We start from the raw sequence: 17,522 nt of genomic DNA on the forward strand, positions 1-17,522 counted from the left end.
AAAAAATCACAAGATTATATATATTAGAATTTGCTGCAATTTACAAGGTTAATGGAGAGCATAAAAATAACAACCATAAGACTGATTCTTGTTTTTCTGGTTTGTATGAGGTATGAAATTTCACTGTAACTTCTGCATCTGTATTAAATGTTTGAGAGTCTGATGTGAAAGACCAGAGCATATACATTTACAGTATACAGCACATTTCATGTTACATTATTTGCCTGGAAGAGACAGTGAAAGTCAGGCTAGAGGGAGGCAAAGTGGCAGGGCCCAATGATGGCCAGGGCCTAACGAGATTTTTAAAATAACATTAGTAGTGTGACTGTAGATCAGTGGAGGATGGAGGCCCTCGGTCCCATCTGCTCTGAAAAGGTGTTACTTATAGAACAGATAGCAGTTATCAATAACACTGATCCTTTTAGACTTCTCATGCAGAGTCACCATACTGAACATGTTGATTCCACTGTCAACAGTTGGAAGTTGTTCAATAATAATCAACTGAGTTTCCAGCCAAGACATTTAATAGTTCAATGCATTTCTGATTGCTCTCTTGTGTATTTGATAGTGGATTCAATTAGACCAACAGGTTGTACTGCAACCCATTATTGTAATTTTTTGTCTGTTGGGGCTTTTTCTTATTTGTCTTGTCCGATATTTATAGTGAGGATCCAAACTCTGACTGAGATATTTACAAATGGTTCAAACCTATTCTGCAGATGTGATATTAATGCAGATGGTGATCTCTTTTCATTTCTACCTTTAGTTTTCTGTCAGACATCCATGTTTAAAGTTGGTGAAACTAGATAAATTCCATCTTATTTGAATTCAATTTTGATCTTATTTAAGACACTTTGCTGGTTCACTTCTACAGTCTGGGGGAAATTGAATTGTCATGTTCTGGGTTTTGTTGTGCTACCTAACCAATAGGAGAAACTGGAAGAGTTTTGTAGAGAAAAAAATTATTCTCCAGGTCAAACATACTAACCTTAAAAAAAACCATCCTCTGTAACTGCTTACAATAGTCGACTAAGTTGCAAATGTAGTGAGTTCTTACAATGAAGATAGTCAATGTGCCCTGCTAGTACAGCAGCCACAAACACTTACAATAGTCGACTAAGTTACTAATGGTAAACACATGATAGACGAAACATTGCCACATAGTACTAGTTAGCCAAGATAAACTTAATTTGATAAAGTTGTCCAAACCTTAAAATGGTATACTTTAACACGTTCACTCTGCCTGTGTATCTATTTATCATTCCACTCTTACCATGAGAGTCCTGGCGACATTGCAGCCCAGAGTCCCTGCTCCCAGTAGAAGACACTTTGTGCTGACCACCTTGTCCAGGTCCAGGGAAGGAACCAGCCTCCACCTCATTAGCTTCAGGTTCAGGTCCACAGATGACTCTGCAAGCCTGGATTCACACAATTTACACAATTGAAGACCTGCATTGTCCACAATATTAATTTCAGTAAATCCTCAAAGTATTAGCAAAGACTTGAAGTCAGTGTTTAACTGTCTTCAGCAGATCTTCACAGCTATTGGCCAACAAAGTCCAGCCACACCATTACACCTAAACACATTTGTCTGGTGTGTGTTACCTTTTAGGGTCCATGCATTCACTGAGGTTGACCATCCTGGGTCCCATTGCCCCCTTGGGGTTCTTCTCCCAACCTACACTCTTAGGACAAGCTGTGAAAAGAAACACATTAACAGTGTGAGAGAAATGAAAACTCCACCTAAATGCAACAAAGGTAAATTAAAGGGGAGCTATTATTCTTATTTTCAGCTCTAAATAATCATTTTGGGACTCCACTAGAGTAGCTTGCATTATGCACAGTTAAAAAAAACCTCCTTATTTATCATATACTGGCTCTTTATGCAGCTGCTCAGTTCAACCTCTGTCTTTTAACAGGCAGTTTTAGCTCCGGTCTCTTTAAGACCCCCCTGCCAATACGCCCACTCTGTTTTTAATGGCCAGTTTCCCAGAAACCTGCCGAGGGGCATCCATACCAGAGTCATGCTAAGTTACATCTGGTAAGAACCCAACATTACCTGCTTTTCCCACTTCATATTAAAAACTTTTAAACTACTAAACAACGGGAGACTTTTACTTTGAAGAATTTACAGGAAATGAAACGTCTTCCTCACCGAATTAGCAGGCCCTCATTAGCAGCACTAAAAACCGGGCGACAACAACATATGGACATGTTTGGAGCTCTTTGTTCAGCAGATCATTTAGAAATAATGCAGGGAGGAATAGCACAAGCAGAAACAGCCATAATGACGATAATGTTTGATGAAAGCTGCAGATGACCAGCACACGTCTAAGTAAACTACTTATATTACTTTTAAAAATATTAAGAATGGAGACTGGTTAAATCGGTTACTTTTTTGTGTTAGTTTTTCAGCTGCATGAGAATTTGAATTTGTCTCCTCAAATTAACTATTTGTTCCTCAAGTTGATAAAAATCCTGTTCTCAATCTGCTTAATAAGTTTAAATTCTATTCTGTTGTTGTGGCTAGTCAGTCAACCATGAGGATTAGTGGACATAAATTTGTGCATTTTATTTCTTTTGTTCTTGTTCCCTTCTCTTTCTCCTACTGTACAGTTTTGATACTACATTGGATGCTGCTACAGCAGTCTTTGTTTACTGTTGCAGGTCAGCTTTGACTGCTGGATGCACACATACCACTGCGTGATGCAGTGCAAAGTAAATAGTGAAAGCTGTCTGGAAATGGACAAATTAAATGGGGGTCATGTGTTAAAGAGTTTATTTTTGATGTTGGACTGATTTACATGGATGTTAGGTCAGGCAATATACAATATATCCCTCTTTTCATCATCAACTGTCATCTTGTTGTCTCATCTTGAGTGTGGTGTATCTGAAAAGTTAGGCTGAGGCAGACTGGTTAATCTCTTTTAAAACAATACCAAATTTGTGCATAGAAAACCAAATAGAATCCATTTTAGTTGCATGAATATATCCTCTGTGAGTTACTTAAAACCCAAGATGCTAAAGAGGTAGACTGAGGTAAACAAAGACACCTCATCTGAAATTAACTAAAACCTTCACAGATCACAGAGCTTCCCCTTTCCAATCCTGCTACAGTATTACCATTTAAATTACTTCCATCCCCTCATTCAACAGATAAAGGAATAATGGAAAAGCGGTGTGAGATTAGCGATGCTTGCACAAAAAGCAGATAGTCTCAGTGGAAGGTAAAGCAGGGCTCAGGGTTCATAGATCAGTAACAATATACACATATATGTGTAGACATACAGTACTAACAAACACACATACACGCATGCAACCGTATGTGTGTTACATATGGTCACATGCACAGACACAACTGTACGTAAACACACACACTCACACGTGCACATAATGCTGATTTTACTAGAGTTTGTATTTTCTTCTGTCATTTATTTCTGTTTTCATTTCTTTTAGATGTTCTTTTTATATCTTCATCTAATGATTTTATGAGTGGTCTGCTTTTTGTTTTGCTGCCCTTGTGAAACACTTTTCTAATATGGGTTTTGAAAAGTGCTCTATAAATATTATTACATTATGTAAGAATTATTATTTCTATTACTGTTGTAAAAGGAATGGAAATTACCTGAGTTGACGGAAAGTTCAGGGAGTTTGACCTGAAAGACGACACTGTGCTGAATGGAGCGACTTCCCTGCAGAGTTCTGTCCCTGAAACACAGCACCTCCACTGTGTCCACCTTAGAGCCCCTGAAGCACACGCACACACACACACACACACACACACACACACACACACACACACACACACACACACACACACACACACACACACACACACACACACAGGATGTGAAAATCAAACATGAACAATATGAGGCCCATCATGCACAGACTACAGATCAGAAGCTATAGATATACACTTTATATACAAGTTAGGAAATGTCATTTAAAGCTCACTTTATAATAAATAATTGTGTGTTTTTTTACATGGAATATATTCTCTCTTTAAAATGAGAGAAATGACACACATAGATGACTCACTACAACACGATCAACACGGATTCAATACATTTCCCCTAATATGGTCCTGAATGGCCAAATTCAGATTACGCAATCAAACTCTAGAGAAACAACTGAGTAAGTGAGACATTGTGGCTACAATGTAATTCCAGCTTCACCAATCTCAGCCAGTGTCAACAGTTTCTGTTGAACCCTAAGAGACAGTGTAGTCAAGCACAAGATTGATGAGGTTTGTATTGGATAAAAACTCTCAGAGTATTTGCTGTTGATAAACTGCTGGTATCTCAGGACTGCTTTACAAAACAGGCCTCAATGGGAGTTCCTTTTTAAAGAAACAGTAATTATGTAAAGAGCAATAGTGCAATACATTTTTTTTGAAATAGCTCTGGGGATAAGTGTGACAAAAAAAGACTTTTAACCAGAATAAATACAAAGCACTGCATGATGCTTTGGAAAATGATCAGCATTAACATCAAGTATATATAAATGATTTGCAGTAAACTGTCTAAAACTAAATGCAAAAACACAGGCAAAGTCCTCTAAGACACAGTTGCTGAAATAAAGACCTTTTTTGCATGTATTTCAGGATAACATCCCTTTATCTGGTTTGTAACAAGAACTAGCTAAAATGTTAATATGGGATGTGGATGGCAATTAACTGTAAATCAAGAATAAGTAGTATCTAAACTTGTTAAAAACAGAAAACATGTCAAGACATGTTAGATCAGTAACATTCACTACTGGAGTTTGACATAATTCTCTCACAATTTCTTTCTATCACACCACTGACCAAGTTTTGAATGGCAACAAGCAAAACACACTATAGTGAGTTCTTGCTTTTTCCAGCCACACATACACACTGGATTAGACAGAAATGTTCTAATTGTTCACATCAACAGCCACCGTATATATATATATATTTTTTCCCAAATTACTTGAAATATGCAGAAGTGAGTACTTTGTTTACACAATTCAGGAGTTTCAAAACGCACCACATTCATGCCGTGTGTGTGTGTGTGTGTGTGTGTGTGTGTGTGTGTGTGTGTGTGTGTGTGTGTGTGTGTGTGTGTGTGTAGTCCAGATATTCTTCATCTTGTGGGGACATAAATCTGTTACACAGTAATATTTTGGGGACTTTCCTCCTCTATGGGGGACAAAAAGCACGTCCCCTTAACCAGATATTATTCATGTAATATCTGGACTACTCAATGTAATGTCCTCTGAGGTGATGGAAACATGACTGTGTGGTGAGTGTGTGGGTATGTGTGTGTGTTTCATAGTAAAGGCTACGGTGCTCATTGAAAGCATCTGTTTTCCACTGTCAGTGTGTGCACAGGCAGCAGCTGCTGTATAGTGTGTTTGTGTCACAGATGGGCCTGGCACGGGTTAACAAACCAGCCATTGTAATTCACCAAGATTGAGCAACTGCATGGTCTGTTTCACAAAAAAATAATGTGACCATAGGGAAGGGGTGCAACAATCATAACTCACAAACTGTAATGCTCTGTGAAAAACTTCCCTTTTTGAGAAATACTGGAGCAGTATTGAAAATTCTTCAGTAGAAAAAGCTACAACAATATATAACAATATACTGCATAAGATATGAGACAAAAATGGATTCACAGCTTTGTAGACAAATAGAACAATCCTAAATGCAGCAGTCATGGTTCTGCAAGCCAGTGCTGCCATCTAGAAACAAGTGTAATTAAAACTGCAAGTAGTGTCGAAGGGCCCTCGCACCCCACCGGTTTCCCCCCAACTGTAACGCCGTACGTGCACGTCGGTGCGTGCGGCAGTGGCAGGGCTGTCAAAACTGGCATGTAAATGTCTTTGCTCCTGTGCCTTTAAGTGAACATTGTGTGATGGGGTTAATGTCTCCACTAGATGGCAAACTAAGACCACAAATGAGTCTGGGTGACTTCTCAGCACAAAGGAATGTGGGTGAAGGGCCAAATAATCATCAAGATTGAGCATTTATGGCTGGATGGCCAACTTCCTGTTGGACTTAGGCTATGGGTCCAAGAGGCTTTTTAGTGCGTCTGGACATGATACATGCGTTTCATGAATTTGGTTTGTCTACGTCAATCTGAGTCGAGGGGCTTGATTTTTTAAATTTTCTAGGGGGCGCTATTAATCCATTTTTGCGTCGGCCATTTCCGCGATCCTTAGAATATCAAATTCGTCGCCGGATCGGACATGATTGCAAGTTTTGGTGAGTTTTGGAGCATGTTTAGGCTGTCAAAAAGGCGTAAAACTATAATAATAATAAAAATCATCCAGATTGAACATTTTAGCCTGGATGGCCGACTTCCTGTTGGACTTAGGGTATGGGTCCAAAAGGCTTTTTTGTGCGTCTGGACATGATACATAGGCCTTGTCGATTTCATTTCTGTATGTCAATGTGGAAGGCGGGGCTTAAACTTTGAAATCTTCCAGGGGGCGCTGTGGAGTCATCTTCTCACTTAAAAATCCCAAACTTTGTCAGTAGTCAATATGTGTGACTGTTGAGGTATGTGTACAATTTGGTGAGTGTAGGAGTTTGTGAAAATGTACAAAATGGATAAAGGCATTAGGGGGCGCTATTGAGCTGTTGTGCCACGCCCAGGGGCAGTTATGGTCTCAAATTAAAGTGCTCCTCAGTGTGAACGTATGTGGGCAGTTTGGTGATTCTGTGAAGACGGGAAAGTCCTCTAAACGCAGTTGGAAAAACTGAAAATTGACGCAGGAAATGAACAATAACTGACTTCCTGTTAGAGCGAAAAAATTAATTTGGGGGTTTACCCATGAGTGCTATGAGTCCTGTAAATTTCACGAAGATCAGACAAAGTTTGTGGTCACATGACCTGCTGTTAGGGGGCGCTATGGAGACCCCTTGCCACAACCAAACGGCTTCAACAGGTGTGACATTTTACGCACTGCATGTATTAACATCCGACAATGTATGGAGGAGTTATAAGGAGTTGTTTGTTTACACAAACAAACGACTGCCACGCCCACCTGGTATAACGTAGGTAAAATCTGTTATCAAGTTTACATCATCAAGGTCTGAGGATGATACAGTTCCAATCTGAAGTCTGTGGAGTCAAAACTGCAGGAGGAGTTCGTTAAAGTACGAGGCCTGGAAATGGGGAAAATGGCGACAAAAATGCACCTGTGATCCAAGATGGCCGACTTCCTGTTGGACTTAGGGTATGGGTCCAAAAGGCTTTTTTGTGCGTCTGGTCATGATATAAATGAATCCTAAATTTCGTTCATGTACGTGCATGTAGAAGGCAGGGCTTCAACTTTTAATGTTCTAGGGGGCGCTGTAGAGTCATTTTGGCACTTAAAAGGTTGCGGTCATACCAAAAAATAAAATTCGTGAGTCTTGACGAGTGTGTCCAATTTGGTGAGCTTTTACTGAGCTGTTGGGGCAAAATATTGGGCAAATGTGGTATCAGATGAAAGAGCTCATGATTTGAAACCTACATGGCAGGTTTCATGATTCTGTGAACATCATAAAGTCCTCAAAGCGGTGTTCGAAAAATGAAAATCGGTGCACGCCACGCCGCGTGGGCGACTTCCTGTTTGGTAAAAAAATTCCACAAAATTAATTTCCCAATGATCCGATGAGACCTATGACATATTTAAATTTCATGCCAATCCGAGAGGATTTGTGGTCACATGACCCGACGTGTGGGGGCGCTAGCGAGTCCCCTTACCACGCTTGCGTCCAATCACGTTAAATTAAATAAATTTTCACCAGCTGCGACGTGTGTGCAGAATTTCATGAGTTTTTATGTATGTTTAGGCCACCAAAAATGCGATTCATTTGGCAGCATAAGAGCGTGCTTAATAATAATAAGAATCCTGGCAAAAGCAATAGGTCCCTCACTGACTTGTCAGTGCTCGGGCCCTAATAATAAGAATCCTGGCAAAAGCAATAGGTCCCTCAATGACTGGTCAGTGCTCGGGCCCTAATAATAAGAATCCTGGCAAAAGCAATAGGTTCCTCACTGACTGGTCAGTGCTCGGGCCCTAATTAATCAACTTTATCTTTTTTTCAATTTAACGCTCATGACGCCTGTGTAACTAAGCAGGAGTCAAATAGAGCCATTTCATTTGGATTGTGACAGAAGACTATTTAATTTAAAGTTTTAGTTTTTTCTCTTAGGGTACAAAAATTCCAGCAATTCTGTTGCTGTTGAAGTTGATATTAGTATCCATAACCACACCAATCTTTGTGATGTGCTCCCTACACTTCAGAGGCAGGAAATTAGTCAAGCAGAGATTTCCTTTCTTTCACTTTGTGGCTTTATGCCTAAAAGGTCAGTGTAAGGTGAACAACATACACAGTGACGTTCACAAATGTTTTGAAATGCACAGTGAGGACCGACAACATGTCCTTAATTTCCCCATTTTTCTCCAGCCCACACCCACCCCCACCACCACACACACACACACACACAAGAAGACTTTACCATCGGTAAGCTAAGAGGACCAGTAGATTTCTCAAAGGCCAGCCCGGATGTTGAGACAGCGTGCACGGATCATAGACACCCACAGTAACCTAGAAAAGCCAAACAAGGTGTGTTTACATTACCAAAGTGGGCTTGCATGTGTGTATGGGTGTGTGAATAATACAGTGAAAACTAATCTAATGGTGGAGATGAGCCACTAAACGTTCAGTATTTAGAGGCAAATCCAAGAAAGTAAACAAAAACCTTTCACATATAAATGACAAAAATTAGGTGTAAACAACTCTTTTCAAGAATATTAGATTAAAAGAAAACGTGAAAGTAGTTTGGCTACTTTATTTTTTATTTTTTTAAATCACATTCATATAATATGTTTGCATCAGCCTATGAAAGAGAAAAAAACATATATACACACAGTATGAAAACACATTTAAGTGATACCTTCTTAGTATCAGTGAGGAAAGTATCCCAGTCCTCTAATGGAGCCATCTGGACAGTGTCATCTGTGTACTTCAATAGGAAGTAAGGAATCGCAGTGGTCTCTCTTTTGCTACACAGACCATCATAGATCTCCTGCAAGGCTGCAATCTGAGACAGAAATAATTAGAAGTCAGCTAAGATTAATACATTATCTATACTGTATATTGGTACAGTGTGTATGTGTGTGAAATCTGAAATATTTTACAATCAATGACAGGGAGTTAGTTATGTTACTTCTGACAAGGATATTTGTTGCAATAAGGCACATTTTTGTGATCAGAAAAGAAATACACTGTCATTTTTTGTCATTTGCATTGAAACACTGTCCCAAAACCTCTGGTAAATAACTTGTGGTTATAGACATTCATATGATTATATTCTTATAATCTTTTACACAAAATGTATCTTATGAATCGTGTATACTTTGCCATCTTGCTGGTGAAAGAGCACACTAAATACAACAAAGAGTTAATGTATTTTTTTACTAATCCAATATTTTTAAACTACAGTCGACCAAAAATAGAGAATTGGATCATAAAGTCAGCCTTCAACATAATTTGCACTATCTCCGCACAACTACACCTACCAATTTGGATCATGTAAATATAGATTCAGCTTGAAATCTATACAAGTGAGAATGACCATGGTAGCCAGAAACAAACAATATGTTCCACGGTCTACAAAAACACTTTTTGAGGATTAGTACTATTTTTGTGTTCATGAAGCTGCTGAAAACAATGATAGTTTCAGGATGTTACATAACACTGATCATTTATGGAGAGAGAGAGTGACAATAGAGGTGTAAGAGGGAGAAGGGAGTGATCCCGCATTACTCGGTTAATGAGTCATTCCACCTCCTCTTCCTGTTTAATGAGGATGTTTCACTCATCGGATCCACAAACTTGGGAGCTGACAAATCACTTAATTAGACTGTTCTACAGCCTATACAGAACTAGACAGAGCAGGAAGATTTAAATGGTAGTGTTCTGAGCTGCATCAAGAGCTGCAACAATCTCATTTTCTTCAAGGTAAGCAGTGTTAGGGCACATTTTCAGGCCAAAATAAGGTCAAAGACATCCTATGGTAGACAAAGAACATATTTAGTTTGTGGCATTTTGTGTGTTTTGTAAATAAAAGTAACGTCCAAAATATTAACTCCAGTTGTTGCATACACATTTTTACAAAGCCAACCTGTTTTGCTGAGAAAACTTGTTCTAGGACAGAAGGCTGCTGGACAATCTTTATTCCCTCTGAGAAGCAGAGCGCAGGGAAGCAGAACCAGTAGTAGAAATGGTACTTCTTTAAATCCTGAGGAAATAATGAAAGAAAAATAGACAGAAAGTCAGTGTCACAAAAAAATTATGAATATATAAAACACATTTCATTTCAAGTTCAGTTACTGTTGGTACACACTGCAAAGGTCAGCAGAATGAATCTGGACAGGATGGATTGGTCCTTCAATGCAGCCCCAGACTGTATGGCATCCCATATCTACAAAACAACAGGTAATAAAAAACTGCAGTTATTCTATTTTCCACATATACAACTAAGAGACTTATTTTGATGTCTATTCAGGCATCTGTAAATCCATATGTGTGAGTGAATATGAAGTGTTTTACCTCCTTGGCCTCTTTCTCCAGCAGAGACTTCTTATCGATGGTCTTAAAGGCATCTAGTGTGTTGGTGTTATACAGCGTTCCAATAGCTGGACAACAACGGGCCGGGGTCGGACCATCACTAACAGCAAAAATAACATTTTACTTTATCAGGTAACGACATTGATCACAAAAACAATTAATGCTATTACTTTATGTTTACAACGGGCATTAGGTTTCCAAATGACCTAATGTGGAAGCTGATCAATTAATCTCTTTACAATGGAAAATATAATTTCTATAAGCACTGTTCATAAGCTTGAGTAGGAAACCACCATAATTACCACATTGGATCTCTATAAATGTGTTTTGTTGTTTGTTTGAAACTCACGACTGCATAGATTTTTTTTATGACATAAAGATGAGATATATTTATATGCTCAAATTGACTTGACTTTTTACATTTGTATTATGCACTGTTTCTTTAGAGGCAGCAATAGAAGAACTTAATGCAGGAGAAAGGTCACACTTACACATCAAATGCACTGAACTCCAAAGTCAAGCGAGTAGGCAAACCAACTGGATCACCTATTAAAGAGAAATGAGAATATGTAAAGAGGTTGAACTACTACCTGTTTCAATTTAGTTATTTAAAACATGCTGAAGTAGACTGGCAAATTACCTCACTGTTCTACCTGTTTCCATATAGGTGCATGACTAAACATATTCATCATGCAAAATCCAGCATTGTTTAAAAATAAAAGTGACACAACAGCTGACTTTTGCAGGTTACCCATACTGAAAATGTTTTCACGGCACAACAAATAAATCCTACAATCTGATCCCACCACTCACCATTGTAGTAGTATCCTCTGATACATTTGGGACTCTCATCCAACCTGTAGTCATTGAGTTTCTTCTGGGTGAGCTGGTGCCAAAAGCCTGCCTCCAGGGCACTGCTGAAGGGAGCAAACTGCAGCTTGAGGTCTGCCGCGGAGGTTCCTGCTTCACTGGTGTCAGATGCCATCACAACTTCACTAACAGGCAGCGCAGCCAAGTTATACAAGCTGTGAAATGAAACAGTTGTAGGTTACGAAACACTTGCAGACTCTACGAAAACAACTTGATAATTTAGACACACATACCACACAAATACAATACATACACATGTTGCAACTAACAACAGAAGCACATGATGGTGTATACAGTGAAAGGATCCATTTATCCAATTAAAGTCAGATAGTTCTCAGATCAGTCCATCAGCACATAAACAAATACATAACAGAACAACCAGTGCATTTGTAATGGAGAGGTGTGCTGGTAATATTGATTAAATTTGATTGACAGCAGCTTATTTTGACAACCAATTAAAATATTATTATTTTTGTCATTACATAAAACATCCATACATAGTTCCTTATAGTTCTGTTTTATTATCAGCAATAAGACTAAATAGGACAAGGAAAGATGTTACTGATTCTTAAAGTGGGAAAGAAATCTGTGTCTGGCTACTCAAATGTAATGATAATTGCTGCCTTTACTTGTCTTCACGTTATAGTGAAATTAATATCTTTGACAACATCAATGCTAACACAACCTGAGGCTATAGAAACTATGAGGTGGGGGTTGTAAAGGAATTTTCTTATATTTATAGACCACATGAGTAATCAGGAAACTAATCTGCAGATACGTTTGCTGCTCTTCTGAACTGAAACTATCTACAGCTCCAGTTGCTACCAGTTTAAACTAATGATAAAAATTCAGATTTTACATTTTTACTGTCAATTTCAGCGGGAATAAACGATGAATGTCTACCGGTCTTGTGTTATTTGGATGATTTCTTATAGGGAGAAAAACTAGCATCGTCTTAACCATAGAGACCTTGAGTGTTTCAGGACTTTTTGATTCACTGTGCAGAAAGTGAAGTTAGCACAGATCCCCACAGTGACATCAGCAGCTTTTCCTGTTCGTACGTCTGTTAACAGAACCAGTATCTCCCTGGAAACAGAACACACGATGACGACATAACCGTATTCGAACACCACGTATATGACGTCGAGATAAAAATAGCCAGACAAACATGAAATGGTGACAAGCTGCAAAGAAAGGTTTTTTACACTTACCAGATGTATTTACTTCCTGGTGATGTTCATCATGTGATCGAGGGACTTGTCAATAAAGCAGTGCATTGTGGGTGGGTAGACAGCCGAGGTCTGGTTTAGCTGCTTCTGCTAAAGTACTGTATCTCTGTGCTTTATGGTGCAAGCATCATGGAGTAAAATATGAAGAACCAGAATATAAACAAGAACACGCAAACGATAAAGCATGAGAAGACTGACAGAAACCTGTACGCGCCGTTCCTTTTCATGTCGGAGTGAAAGGAAAGCTTCCGGGAAGTAACGTCTGCTACTTTATGAGTTATATCATTACTGACGATTCAGTCACAAACGGAATATAATAGTTCAAGAAACAAGAAAAAGTCCCCTCCACTTTTGGAAATGAAACAATAAAGCTATACGGGCAAACGAATGCCAGAATGATCAGCAGAAAGCCATAACTTGCTTCAGGACACCTGGCTGTCCGACAATGAGTTAGGGACCGTCCCGAAAGTATACTCCTGAGGAAAAAAGGGGATTACAAAAAAAAAAAAAAAAAAAACCCGGAAGAAATTCAGACAATGGCAGTTCTAGCTTGTACAGTGCTCTGGGCATATATACATATATATATATATATATATATATATATATATATATATATAGATAGATAGATAGATAGATAGATAGATAGATAGATAGATAGATAGATAACAACCATAAATACCAAAATTATAATATATACAAAAAATGAAGTAAGTAAAATAGAAACAGTTCTAGTGTATATGCCTTTTAAATTGCCCCTCGGGGACAAATAAAGTGTTTTGAATTGAATTGAATAAATAAAATAAAAAATCAAATTATCACAAATTACAACATATTGCTAATAGAAAACACAGAAATAAAAGTAAATTGCACAAATCCTATATCACACAAATATATAAATAGAACAACACACTTATAAATTGTGGTTTATTTGGTAGTGTGACTAATTTTACTTTTTGCGTCATTAGGCTACCATACAAAATTAGGTGTGCTGAATTCCCCTGCTCCTCCTACCTTAGGCTTTCAGTCGAGAGACCTGAGGTTAACTTACCCCTTCCCATCTCCCCATCTCCTACTTTTGACTGTGAGATCTTCTCAGCAGGCAGAAGCCTGCTAGCTCGAAAACTAGAACTAGGGCGCCCACTGCAACAATTTGACCCACACGGTAACATTATAAAAAGAAGACGTGACATGCAAATGAGCGATAAAAACTTTTTTTTGTGTGGGACAGGGGTTCTTTTGGTGACTGCCACCGCCCTCAAATTACCGCACTGGGCAGCTTCCCATGTCGCCCATATCCTACAAGTGATATAGACCACAGCTGAAGTTGGTTCTTCAAGAAAATTGTGTTTTGATTTTAATTTTGTGATTATAGGAACACAAATATACTTAAAGAGAGAACACACCAGGGCCAAAGCCAAGGCTTGAGATAGCTGATCAGATCATGAATCCCAAAGTCTCTAAAATACAATCTGTTTGTATTACTTAAATATACAAAATATAACAACCATCTCAGTGCTGTTTCAAAGCATTCACTTTAAAATACTGGTATAAAAATACTGAATATTTAACTATTTTATCTATTCTTTTGGTGGTCTAAATGTGCTCAAATACTAATATACAGTAGTATAGAAATACTGAGTCAATAAATGCTGGAATCAGCCGTTTCAATGAAATCCAATGAAATCTGAGGATATGACCATATAATGGACATGACTCAGTGGTAGCTGCATCCCTGCCAATATGGAGCACAAACAGTAATATAAGCATAAATAAATAAATGATTAAATACATGAATTAAAAATAGATTTTGGTAATGGAAATGGATATAATGAAATCAATGTCTAGGATGTCTTTTCTACCCTAAATAGTCTTTTATTTAGGCTTCTTCTGTGTTTATTTATTTATTTATGCGTATGTCATTCTTTGTGCTCCATATGCAAAAGACTATCTACTAGAAAACAAATGGCCATTGGTCTTGGTGACTTTTGAACAGTTTGTGTGAGCTTTTAAAGTCTCACGATATTACAGATTTGTAAAATAGCGTGATGTAACCACTATCATCCATTTGGCTTTTGATTAAAACTAGCCTCCTTGAACTGCAAAACTTAGAAAAAATTGCAGATATTGACTAAGGGTTATAAACACTCACACTAACATTGCATTTTACAATTAAAACATAGTAATACTTACAAATAGCCAGTGGACTTAAGGACTATTTTTGTGAAATGACAGAATAAAAGGCTTTGAGATTGATTTACCACTCAGGTTTGTTAGACTGAGTCACTGCACCTGCTCAGTGCACTGTAAATGCAGCTGGGTTATTTTGAGTTCAATGACATTCTATCAAGCAGATTATTTGGTTGAGTGAAAGAGGGCAACAAAGTGGACAGTGAGCCACATGCAGGCATACACTGGAAGCTGCTGGTGAAACCTGCTTGCTTGTTCTGCACTTTGTGTGCATTTCTTTATTGATGCTGGACTTAATGAAGGTTGCACTTTAATCGCCAACCCTTCCTACCACACCACAACTTGTTTCCTGAATCAGTCCCACAAGGATTTTTAAGATTATTGCAGCCAAAAATGCTGGATTTTGCAGCTTATCAGTAAGATACAATTTTTCATATGAATTACTAAAAAATATAATCTTCATTGCTATTTCATATGTTAGATACTTTCCTGGTTCTATACAGTTAATTGTATATAGTCATTCTGCTTCCACTGACTTGTTTTATTTCCCTTCCTCCTTCCTCCTATAGCAGCATGGCTCTAGGGATAGCCGTGTCAGACAGTTCCAGAGAATGAATCCTGACTTTGTTGACCCCCTCACTTTTCCTCCAGCAGATTGACATTTTTGGCTTTTAGTGAAATATTTCAACAACTATTGAATGGATTTCTGTGACATTTGGTACTGATATCCATATTACCCATACGATGAATTGTAAAGACATGAGGGATCCCCTGACTTTTCCATTTTGAGCCACAAGCAGGTCAGAATTTTCACACTGATGGATAGATGGATGAATCAGAAAATCGTACCATAAAATAAAAATAAGGCTTGGCCTGTGTTCCGAGCTTGGTATTTTTTTTGTTTTGTTTTGTTTTAAAAGGAATATCAGTGTATGTACACTTTCAGGCAGAAGCTCTGGACATTCAAAATGTCCTCTGCTGTAAAAAACAAAACAAAACAAAAAACCTTTCACTAGGGACACAGGTGGCTGGTATGGAGAGGTCTGCTTTTGCTAGAGGGGAAAGCAGTGGGTACAGCTGGGCATTTTCTTTCCACCACTTGAGTGGACAACTTGTGAGGAAAATGGATGTTTCACTTCTGTATATATCAATGTCTGCCTCAATCCCACTGATGCTCTGTATTGCTGCCAGTTCAACTCAAGTCCCTCCAAGGAGATCTTCCAATGCTGTCTTCTTGGGAGGAGGTTGTTTCAGCTCTGCTCCTTATGCTGTGTTTCACTGGTCAACAGGCTGTTCTGTAGGTGTAGGGCCACTGGTACATGCTCACCCGTCATTTGTTTCCTCCACAGTGAAATAGGTCTATAAATTGCAGAGATAATAAGACAAAGTAAGTCTAAATTTAACAGAAACAGGGGTCTCATTTTGTTTTCCCAGAATCAACACTTAAAAGAAGAAGCCTTACTATCTCCTCACCATCACTGACGGCTGAGCTATTCAGAATATCAATGTCACAAGCATTTAGATAGATGTCTTTGCTTAGGAGAGCTGCTGTCACAGCTGCTTTCTGTTCTGTTTGAGTTACCTCACATGACCCAGCAAACAGCTGATGCAGGGTACATTTAAACCTGTTTGGGTGACCAAGTTTAACATGTGGGCAAAACACTTGATGTGTGATGCTGGCCCTGCCTCTCTCACGACAACATCTGTGTTCCTCGCGTTGTCCATAACAACAGCAATTCCATGATAAGCGCTTTGAAGCTCCCATTCTGTAACAGCTGATTTTAACACTTCAGCAACGTTGACCCCAGTATGCATTTCAAAAAGAGGGCGAATTTGAAGAACACAAAATCCCCACTTCCCATTTACTGATGATCATGTATCATCTGATGATGGGCTGTTATGGCGCAATAACTCTGGGTAGCTCTGGATATTCAGCTATCTGCCCTCTCTGAGGGTCTGAACCACATTTGGTTTTGTTTCCATGTAAAGCACTGACATAACAGACTGACTAAAATGTAGTTGTGATGGAATGCAATAGCCACCTTTTTCATTTTCTGACATAGGGAAGCCAAAGAGCGGCCACACCTATGATTTGAAACAGGATGATGCATCCTCTCTCTCAAAATCTTCACCTGCTGCCATGTCTTTGCGTCTTGATAGAGCTACTGATGCAAGTGATATAGAACATCAAACAAGCGAAGACAAAAGTAGATAGCACCTTCATCTATTTAAAAGGAATATCCTAATGAATTATTCATCTTACCAACTTAAATAATCACATTTGTGTGTTGCAAAATTACTGTCTCGAAAAGTATCGTTACATTCCTACTGTACATGTCACATGGCTTAAAAGCAAACAGTTTCAACTAACTGACAATCACTTAATGTTTAAGACATCCTCAATGTGACAAGCTTTGCACTTAAGTTCACTTAAGCAAACATGAAAGCCTGAATCACTTGCCCTAAATCAATCACAAGGTAGCATGTAACTTTCTGAGTGCATAAACAAACAGAGATAAAGAAAGAAAAAGTTCAGAGTTTCTTCCTAAGTCATTGACTAAAAGAAATTCATGCTTTTTTTCTTATTGGTCCAGACAGGCACTTCAGCTGAAGAGGGCAAAGTGAGGGTGCATAAGCCCCTA

The 17,522-nt window shown here is 38.5% G+C and overlaps 1 protein-coding gene across 4 annotated transcripts in view; it reads right to left on the reverse strand.

The window, feature by feature from the left end:
• Nucleotides 1-17,522, reverse strand: part of atg7 (ATG7 autophagy related 7 homolog (S. cerevisiae)) — a 284,172-nt gene that overhangs the window by 55,259 nt on the left and 211,391 nt on the right. The window contains exons 1-12 of one of the 4 annotated variants that reach the window (XM_062416631.1): nt 12,676-13,106; nt 12,434-12,550; nt 11,408-11,619; nt 11,086-11,140; nt 10,577-10,694; nt 10,371-10,448; nt 10,149-10,265; nt 8,919-9,065; nt 8,481-8,569; nt 3,626-3,747; nt 1,606-1,696; nt 1,274-1,418 (exon numbers count right to left, since the gene is read on the reverse strand). In XM_062416631.1, coding sequence (XP_062272615.1) covers nt 1,274-1,418; nt 1,606-1,696; nt 3,626-3,747; nt 8,481-8,569; nt 8,919-9,065; nt 10,149-10,265; nt 10,371-10,448; nt 10,577-10,694; nt 11,086-11,140; nt 11,408-11,579 — 1,134 coding nt within the window. In that variant the 5' untranslated portion in view covers nt 11,580-11,619; nt 12,434-12,550; nt 12,676-13,106. Of the gene's footprint in view, nt 1-1,273; nt 1,419-1,605; nt 1,697-3,625; nt 3,748-8,480; nt 8,570-8,918; nt 9,066-10,148; nt 10,266-10,370; nt 10,449-10,576; nt 10,695-11,085; nt 11,141-11,407; nt 11,620-12,433; nt 12,551-12,675; nt 13,107-17,522 lie in introns of those variants that run through there. The other 3 variants (XM_062416634.1, XM_062416633.1, XM_062416635.1) reach the window with 3 other exon arrangements.

This window comes from Scomber scombrus, chromosome 3 (genome assembly GCF_963691925.1).
Source record: "Scomber scombrus chromosome 3, fScoSco1.1, whole genome shotgun sequence".
In the NCBI taxonomy this organism is placed as follows: Eukaryota; Metazoa; Chordata; class Actinopteri; order Scombriformes; family Scombridae; genus Scomber; species Scomber scombrus.